The sequence below is a fragment of the Seriola aureovittata genome, chromosome 2, assembly GCF_021018895.1.
Source record: "Seriola aureovittata isolate HTS-2021-v1 ecotype China chromosome 2, ASM2101889v1, whole genome shotgun sequence".
Taxonomy (NCBI): Eukaryota; Metazoa; Chordata; class Actinopteri; order Carangiformes; family Carangidae; genus Seriola; species Seriola aureovittata.
In genome coordinates, this window is record NC_079365.1 from 27,207,619 (window position 1) to 27,216,866 (window position 9,248).

The 9,248-nt window shown below is 42.7% G+C and overlaps 2 protein-coding genes across 6 annotated transcripts; one reads left to right on the plus strand and one right to left on the minus strand.

The window, feature by feature from the left end:
- Positions 1-246: 246 nt before the first annotated feature.
- On the minus strand, positions 247-3,133 carry mkrn2os.1 (MKRN2 opposite strand, tandem duplicate 1). 2 transcript variants are annotated; one of them, XM_056397549.1, is made up of 5 exons: positions 2,979-3,133; positions 2,608-2,885; positions 1,700-1,746; positions 1,130-1,298; positions 247-935 (listed from the first exon to the last, which is right to left on the minus strand). In XM_056397549.1, exons 1-5 carry the CDS (start codon positions 3,006-3,008, stop codon positions 728-730), a joined length of 732 nt encoding a protein of 243 aa, XP_056253524.1. In that variant the 5' UTR covers positions 3,009-3,133; the 3' UTR covers positions 247-727. The 2 variants fall into 2 exon arrangements, with proteins under 2 accessions (XP_056253524.1, XP_056253516.1); XM_056397541.1 differs by lacking the exon at positions 2,979-3,133 and having other exon boundaries at positions 2,608-2,967.
- mkrn2 (makorin, ring finger protein, 2) lies at positions 2,727-9,150 on the plus strand. 4 transcript variants are annotated; one of them, XM_056397495.1, is made up of 11 exons: positions 2,727-2,861; positions 3,136-3,271; positions 4,118-4,246; positions 4,419-4,597; positions 4,692-4,829; positions 4,967-5,142; positions 5,958-6,023; positions 6,102-6,250; positions 6,415-6,525; positions 6,976-7,120; positions 7,218-9,150. In XM_056397495.1, the coding sequence occupies exons 2-11, from the start codon at positions 3,246-3,248 to the stop codon at positions 7,383-7,385; spliced, it is 1,287 nt and encodes a 428-aa protein (XP_056253470.1). In that variant the 5' UTR covers positions 2,727-2,861; positions 3,136-3,245; the 3' UTR covers positions 7,386-9,150. The 4 variants fall into 4 exon arrangements, with proteins under 4 accessions (XP_056253470.1, XP_056253494.1, XP_056253486.1 ...); XM_056397519.1 differs by having other exon boundaries at positions 4,698-4,829; XM_056397511.1 differs by having other exon boundaries at positions 2,844-2,861; positions 3,173-3,271.
- Positions 9,151-9,248: the final 98 nt, after the last annotated feature.

The following is a 9,248-nucleotide window of genomic DNA, read 5'->3' on the forward strand; positions in this document are numbered from 1 at the left end:
CAGAATGTAGGTCAACACTTTTTCCATCTCACCTATCAAACTGTGTTTGTGTGTGTGTGTGTGTGTGTGTGTGTGTGTGTGTGTGTGTGTGTGTGTGTGTGTGTGTGTGTGTGTGTGTGTGTGTGTGTGTGTGTGATCTGATCTGTCAGCTCAGGTGTGCACAACAACAAAACACATGTGGACACGTGTGAAAAACATGAGAAACATTCTTCATCCGTGTTTCAAACCTACACGCAAACAAGTTCATTCAACTTAACATTTCTTGTTTTTATTTTCAGACCTCAGATTTTTACTTAATGTTCTGCTGAAGGTTCACTCAACGTGATCAGCAGTATCTACATGCTACACAACTGTACATCCTGATGAAGCAGATTTTACCATCACAATGAATATTTCCTCACTGTTTCATTGTTGTTAAATGACAAAAACAATCTGGATCAAATATAAATACTGTGTATGTTAAATATCTGTACTCTCTGCAGAGAGTTGTCCCAGCAATCCCAGCAAAAACACAAAGCCAGAGAGTAGTTCAGGGAGACCTGAGTGTTTCAGATAATACACCAGACCAGCAGGTAGTTCAGGGGGGCCTGGGAGACTTGAGTGTTTCCATCTAATGCACCAAACCATTCAAGGACCCTGGGAGATCTGAGTGTTCTATTAAAGAGGCAAAACCACCTTGGCAGTTTCCAGCAAATAGACCAAGCAGGTGGGTACTTCAGGGACCATCCTACTCTGCAGTGCTGTAGTGTCCATGCTGACGGACGTGCTGGTACACTGACAGATACCTGGAGGTCATCTCCATCCTGGGAAGGATGTACTGAGAGGTGAAACACTCACTGCTGATTGTTCTCCTGCCCTCTGCCCTCATCACATGGTTGATGAAGCTCAGAGCGAAACCATAGCAACAAGACCCAAACTCCCTCTCCTCCTGAAACCTGCATAGAGAGAAAAGAGCTGATGCTGCTTCACCTGCCGACCAGGTGTTCAAATAAAAAAACACCCACATGAAAAAACAACCTGGCAACAGACGCTGATCATTTTACAAGTTTCAGCAGAGTCTTCATCATTCTTGCAGTTCAGAGTTGCCAAGTTGTTTTTTCATCTGGAGAGAGAAAGAGACAGATCTGACCTGTCTGCTGTCCAGGTGTTCAGATGACTGTAGGTCTCCAGCTGTTTGTCCCACAGCTTCCTGAAACTGAGGCTGTCGTTGCTGGGGTCAATTAAAGGGACAATGATACTTTGCTCCCATCCCTGCTGCTGACACTGAACTCCCGACTCTGTATAACTAAATACCACACCTGCAACAACACACAAAATAAAATAAGAAAATTAAAAGTAAACTATAATTTATGATTAAATTAAATAAAATCTTAAAAAATAAAAAACCTAATTAAATAGAAAATATATATATTTTTTAAATAGAGTAAAATATAAAAATGTAATAAAAACAAAATATGTTATTAAATAAACAATAAAAAAAATTTAAAACAAAAATACAAAGTGTAGTTAAATAATAAGTAGAATATAACAGTTAAAGTACAAGTACAATTAAAGCGTTAAAATCTAAAATTATAAATATAGACATTAGAAGATATTTTAAGATATAATAAAGTAAAAGAAAATACCAAAAAAAGAAACCCCCAAAAAACCCACACACAAAAAGTAAATTATGGTAAAATAGGATAAAATAAGCTGTTACCTTCAGAGTTGGAGATGCCAACATGAAGCTCAGACTCCTTCTCTTCACTGTGGAGACAAACAGCAGATCCAAATCAAATTTTTAAAGGTGCTGATATTCTAAATATGTGAATGGTGATGTAATAAAATATGTGAAGTGACACAAAAGATCCAATTAATATCATCAGAGTTGATCTAGAATTTTCTCACTGGCGTTCTGATGATGTTCTGACTATTTAGATACAGATTAAATAATGAGTATAACACACATAAATAATGCCACAGCACAGATGTGAAGGCAGATATACGAGTCATAAAAAGGTCAATTTTAACCACCTGAATTTGAAATTGTGCAGATGTCAACCTAACTGAAATTTGTGAAATTAATTCAAAATATGAAATACAGTTCATTTTAAATGAAATTACATTAAAATGAATAGAAATAAAAATTAAATAAGATAAGAAGAAGAACAACAAAATAAAATGAACATTCAATTAAAAATTAAAATAGTATGAAATACAGCATAATATAAAATACAACAAAAAGAAATTGAATGAAAAAGAAAAGAAAAACAGAAAAGAAAAATGAAATAGAAAGAATAGGATAGAATGACCATTTTATAATCAGATATAATGGAGGATAATACTAGACAATACTTGTACCTTTACTTGTAATGCAGTATTTTTTAATTGTACTTATTTCACCATTACAGCAGGCGATGTTACAGGTGTCCAACAGGTGTTCTAACAGAGGAAGCTCACCTAACCCTGGTCCATCTACTGTAAACCTGAGGAGCTCTCCGACCCTGTTCAACCTGAACCGTGTCCTGTCCATGTCTCTGAGAACTCTCTGATGTGATGGTCGGTATCAGTGGCTCAGTCCAGAGTCCTGCAGGCTCGGGTCAAATACAATAAACCACATCAGTTTACCTGAACCCAGCCACTCCGTGCCGAGACGTGATGAGGAAGCAGCAGGCCGCCCGGTGTCCGTCTCCTACCGGAATCTGAATCCGGACCGGTGCCTCCATCAGGCCGAGTCGCACCGCCAGGCCGCACACCGGGCACCAAAGTCCCGCCGGACCGTCCAGCGTGTAGACGGTCCTGCCGCAGTGTCTGAACCGCAACAAGTCTCTGATCTCCATGGGGACTCCGGACAGGTGGACGGACAGGAAACCAGGGGACAGGTAGGGGCGGAGCCACTGCTGGATCTGTGACGCCACAGTTTTGTTGTTAACATTCTCAAAGGTGAATGTGCACCTATCAGAGCAGCTTATATGGTACAACATCACACCATAGCTCACCTGTAAAACGTCGCAACTCATCTGAACCATTGAACTCAGGTTTCAAAGCAAAGATATTGTCTCATACAAAAACTTGACAGAATGTGTGATTGGTTGATGAAAGATGTTAGAAACTGTAAATGTAAGCCTTCTCACCGTTAATAACAGTCAAATAAAGCTTATAGGAACCTTTCTGCTGTGACTGCGGCGCACAGTCGGAACTGTTAGAACGGGACACCGGAGTGACAACTCTGAAGCAGCCGTCGTAGCTGAAGCTCAGCGAGGAAGATGAGCACCAAACAGGTGACCTGCAGGTGAGTCTGTCCGTCTGTCTATTACTTGTCCGTCTGTTGCCTGTCTGTGTTTGAGTTTCGCGCTGTTTCTGACCGAAAACTGGAAGGGCGCGTTAGCATCGTGCTAATGTTTTTAGCTGTTAGCTTGTGTAGAAGTTCAAACTGAGTCAAACTGATTCTGACTCATCTGGTTCACCTCACTTGCACCTCCTGTCAGTCAGTCAGTCCGTCTGGTTGTCTGCCAGGTTGTGAGGGTGGTGGGGTTCAAAGGTTTAACGGAGCTGGAAATGGTTTAATGTCTGTTAAGAGCTGAAACTACCAGTCAGTTAATCGATCAACGCTGATCATTGGCAAATTAATCTTCGGCTTTTCTGATCATTTATTAACTGCTTATTTTATTTTTAAATAGAAAATCGGTGGTTTCAGCTTCTTCCATGTTAATATATGCTGTTTTTAATTTTTACAGAAAGCTACAGTAACCTGGATATATGTGGGGAGAAGAGATTAAAACGGGCCTTGGGAGGGTTAAAGTGGTGCTTGGGAAGGCAAAAAAAAAAAAAGTATTTGAGACCTTTGAAATGCTCATTGAAGTGGAACCAGAGGTTCAAATGGTTTTTAGGAAAGTTCAAAGGCTCCTTGACAAGATTTAAATGGTCCTTGAGGAGGTTCCAGGGGTCAGCACTGTTGCTATGGTAACCTAGAGGTTAATAAACCTTGAGCTCTGATTTAGAACAATGATTAAACTGACCATCTGTACTGCTAGCCAATCACAGAGCAGGACATCTTCTGTTCCCATGATGTGTGTTTGTTGGAAGCTGCTGATGTCACTTCCTGTGCAGCTGGTGTAACACATATGTTGTGTTTCAGGTATTTCCTCCACGGTGTGTGCAGAGAGGGCAGCCGCTGTCTGTTCTCTCACGACCTGAACAACAGTAAACCCTCCACCATCTGCAAGTTCTACCAGAGAGGAGTGTGTGCTTATGGAGAACGCTGCAGGTAACGCTCACCTGACAAATAACACTCACCTGAGAGGTAGAACAAACCTGACAGGTAACGCTCACCTGGCAGGTAACATCCAGTCATATCCTGTATTTGCAGTCATCAGACTACAGTAAAAACAGTTACATTACTTCCTGTGTATATTTAGATGTGTATGACTTGTGTACAGGTATGACCACATCAAACCTTCATCAAGAGGTGGAGGGGGAGGAGCTCCAGAGGATCAGGCAGGTGGAGGGGGTGCTGGCGGCGGGGGAGCTGGCAGTGGGGGAGCTGGCATCGGGGGAGCTGGTGGCGGGCCTTCAGTCAGAGGTGGAATGAAGAAGAACCTGGTCCTGAGAGATAGAGGTGACTTAACACGCTGCAGACCGACTGTACATGCTCATATACCTGTCCAAAGAAAAACTGAGCTGTCTGACCTCTAACCGAGTCCGTCTCTCAGTTCTAGGTGTAGACAGGGTAGACAGGATGTTCGGGGCTCCAGCAGACAGTATGTGGTCAGATGTCTCAACAGCTGCAGCTCCTCACTCCTATGTGGAAGCCATCAGGACGGGCCTGGACGCTTCAGCGCAGGATCAAGGTTGGACACTTAACACACTCACTTCTGATTGGCTGCTAGCGCTCAGTGATGCAATCAGTAACACGTGATGAGGCGTCCTGATCAAAGACGTTAATAAATGTTTAGTCAAATTTTTTTTTTACCTGTGCTCCCTTTAGCCACTCCCCCAGTGTGTGGGCCTTCCCAGAACCTCCCCCAGCTGTGCCCCTATGCTGCCAATGGACACTGTTTCTATGAAGAAAACTGTACCTATCTCCATGGCGACCTGTGTGAGGTGTGTGGGCTGCAGGTGCTCCATCCCCACGATTCTGAGCAGAGGAGAGCGCATGAGAAGGTGTGCACGTTGATTTGATTGAACTTAATAGAAGTAAAGGAGGAGTTATTCATGTTCTTGTGGATTCATTAAGACTCATTTGTCACAGTGAAGCGTCCTGTAACGCTGCTGCTGTGATTGACAACATTTAAATGGATTTATTTTGATGTTTCCATTCATTATGGACGATATAAAAATCTATTAAATAGTGAAATTTGTAACATGAAACTGTGACATTCATACAGAAATGAAATGGAAAATCAATGGCTACCCGGAAAAACAAGAAAAATGCATCAATAAAATCTGAAATAGTCTGACATACAAGCAAGAATGTTTGCTTTTAAGCTGAGTTTAGTGTAACTCAACTTCTAATCCTGGGGTGTAGGTGGGAGCAAACAAGCCACCATCACTGTAAACCTGCATCGTAACATAGTGATGGAAGTGAACGATCCACACTGTGGAGGTCATTTTATCTTCTCGTCAGAAACAGTTTGACTCTGGTGTTCAGAGACTAAAAGCTGTCCACCCAGATAAGTTGTTGTCTGCTATCTAGACCTTAAACCTATCAGGTGAGCCCGTGGATGTAAAGGTCACATGGGAACTCTGTTGTGAAAACAAACAAGAAACCAGAGCTTCTTACAGCAATAACTGGACGAAGGATGGTCGGTCAACCGATGAATTGTCCCTGGAAACACAAATGATCAAACATGTAAACCATTTGTCACGGCATCACTTGACTTTGCGTCTGATAGGACTCGATCGATGTTGGTTTCAGCCTGTAGTTTTTATAGGCAGGCTGGTTGGATAGCTCTGATACTGTCTGTCTGTGTCTGCAGATGTGTCTGGCGGCCTTTGAGGCCGACATGGAGAAGGCGTTTGCTGCACAGCTCAGCCAGGACAAGGTGGGTTGATTGAGTCACTGATCTGGTTGTTATGGTTACAGTATGGTAACAAGAACTTTTTTTGTTGTTGTTGTTCAGGTGTGTTCCATCTGTATGGAGGTGGTGGTGCAGAAGGCAAACCCATCGGACCGCAGGTTCGGCATTCTGTCGTCCTGCTGTCACACCTTCTGTCTGGCCTGCATCAGAAAGTGGCGCTGCACCAGAACCTTCAGCAACACGATCATTAAGTAAGAGTCTGTTTGCGTAAAACCAGAGTCAAGGACAAAGTCTGCGAGGTCGGGACAGAGTGTCTGCTAAGTTGAGATGGAGTCTGTGAAGTCGGGACAGATTCTGTGAAGTCTACGTCGGGACACGGTCTCAGTTTGTCTGATGAAATGTCTCTTTGTCTCAGGTCGTGTCCGGAGTGTCGGGTCGTCTCAGAGTTTGTCATCCCCTCAGTTTACTGGGTGGAGGATCAGGAGGACAAGGACCACCTCATAGACCTCTTCAAGTCTGGAGTCAGGTGAGCTACCTGTGTGTGCCTGAGTGGCCAAGTCTACCCGCTGCTTTCCAGCCAATGAAATCACAGGAGCTTATTCGAGTACTCCATCTTTAACAGACTGTATACTGTACGTCCTGCACTAATTCACTCAGGAGGAAATGCTGTTCTGTCTGTTTCTCACAACATCCACTTGATGATGCAAGTGGAACAAACATGCTGCAACATTTTAAAGCTCAGTTCTTTGGCTTCAGCTTGGACTCTATAAGACAAACATTATATTCTTTGCCTCTTTGTCATTTTATTCTTTTATATCATATTTTCAGCTGATCAGAATGATGTTGTCACACATCTATTAATGAAGTGTGTGCTGCTTTCTGTAGGTTCATACCGCCACAGATCTGATTCAGTGTTTTAGTGCACCAGAAACACACTGCAGGTCACCTCAGTGTTATTTCCTGTCTGTGTCTGCAGTAAGAAGGCCTGTAAGTACTTCGATCAAGGACGCGGTTCGTGTCCGTTTGGAGGGAAGTGTTTGTACCTTCACGCCTTCCCAGACGGAACCCGAGCAGAACCCGACCGGCCACGGAAACAGCTGAGCTCCGAGGGCAACGTCCGGGTCAGAAACCATTGCTGCCATTTTGATTCAGACTTCCATCAGTTCAGTGCTCCTGGGTTTTGTAGTTTATTAACAGTGTTTATGTTTGTTTTCTCAGTTCATGAACAGCGTCCGTCTGTGGGACTTCATCGAGGAGCGCGAGCAGCGGTCGGTCCCGCCCCTGCCGGCCCTCGATGATGACATGGCAGAGCTGAGGGAGCTCTTCATGCAGATGTCAGGTCCGAGCCACGACGGGCCGGAGACCCCGCCCACTGCAGACCAGTAGAGACCGGACTGGTCTTTACAGGTCTCCATGGTAACTGGCGGGACATCCAATTGTGTGGGGTTTTGAGACTTGACAGCCATGTTTGTGGATCACATGATTGAAATATTAAATCATGTGATAACTCTGCAGCTCTGTGGTGTGTTTCAGTCTGATCGTCATGTCACCATGTTTAATAATTGATTATTGATATTTTATTTATTGTGTAAATAAGTAAATACGGAGTAAGTGTGATGTCACCTGGTTGTGTTGTGCTGAATTAATTTTTTTTTCTTTATCATTTTTAAGTTTTTTGGAAAACAACCCCCCTCACCTCTGTGTAAAAAAAGAAAAAAAAAAAGGACTCCAAGCAGACTGAGCATTTGGACACCATGTGCATGAATTGTTACGTAGTTGGCAAGTAGGACTTTGGCCACCTGGGATTTGACCTTGACCTTTGTGCCCTAAGAGAAGGTGATTTAGGCCCAATCCCAATGCCCTCTATAAACCCTAAACCCTAAACCCTAAACCCTAAACCCTCACAGACCTAATTGACGTCACCTGGTGAGTGTTTGACTGTGAGAGGCTGCAAGGGCTCAAAATGGTATAAAGAGGAATGGGACAGCACTCATATCACGCTACCTTGATGATGCCAAAACATTTGTGGGTTTGGGACTTTTGATTGTACATTTTTATTCCCTCCTTTCATTCCCTGTTTGTAAACGAAAAAAATAATGTTGAATCAGATTTGGAATTCATCATCATGTGATCATAGGACAAAAAACTCCACAGTTCAGACTCTGAATCACCAGTGAGCTCTGTGTTTATACTGTCTTTTTTCTTGTAATGCTAACATTAGGGTTCGTTCCTTACACGCTTGTTTGTTAACCACTCTTCGTCTATTGTATTTGTTACATTTTATGGCCGTTGTTTGTCGTTTTTTACGCTTCCCTGATAACCATGGCAACCCCGTGTTTTATGTCACAACACTATGAACTTTAGGTATAAAAGTCTGCAGAATTGCAGACTTACAGTAAGTGTGCATAAAGGGCTCAAATTGTCTGATGGAGAGCCCTCATGCCCTCGATGGTCTGACAGCGGGACAGCACTACACCCTCACAAACTTACCGGTAACTCGCCTCTGAGTCTGTGAGGGTGGACATTGGGTTTGGGTCTTCCTGACTGTGCCACTGTGTGTGGAGACATGGTTTCACAACTTGACTTGACATCACATGTGTAAGACTGGGGTATTTTTGTCTGTTTAACCTTAAAAACGCTTACAACAGTCAAAATGTTGGTGATAAAACTCTGAAAAAAAATCACACATCCTTCTACTGGGGTCAGGTGTATTGTAAGAAAAAGCTGTGCATATAATACTGATTAGTCAGGCACTGCAGACTCACTGTTTGTCCCATTCAAACACTGTTAGAAACACTTGATATCTACCATCTAGAGAATGCCTGTGTCAGTTTTGGTAGCATTTGTTTGAAGACTTGTGGAGATATCAATATAAATTGGTTTTGCATTGTTTGAAAAATATAGAGTGACAGACTTCTGAATTGACCATAGGTTGCAGTGAGGCAAACGCTTACCACAATTAAGTGGATATGCTGTAGGACCTACATGTGATTTATTGTGATTTTTCTTTTGAAGTTTGGAATGTCATCAAAAATCTCTTGCACACCTGATTAGTCTTTGTGACAGGTGGGCAGGTGAGGTAGACACGTATGAGGTAGAAAAGACATCTGCACACTGACTTCACTTGCTCAATAAAGAACATTTAATACGTTTCAGTCTTTTTCCGGTATATTTGACGTTTGAATGTGAAATATCTATAGATTAAGATGTTTTTGAGCCACACTCACTTTGATCAATCATAAGCAAATT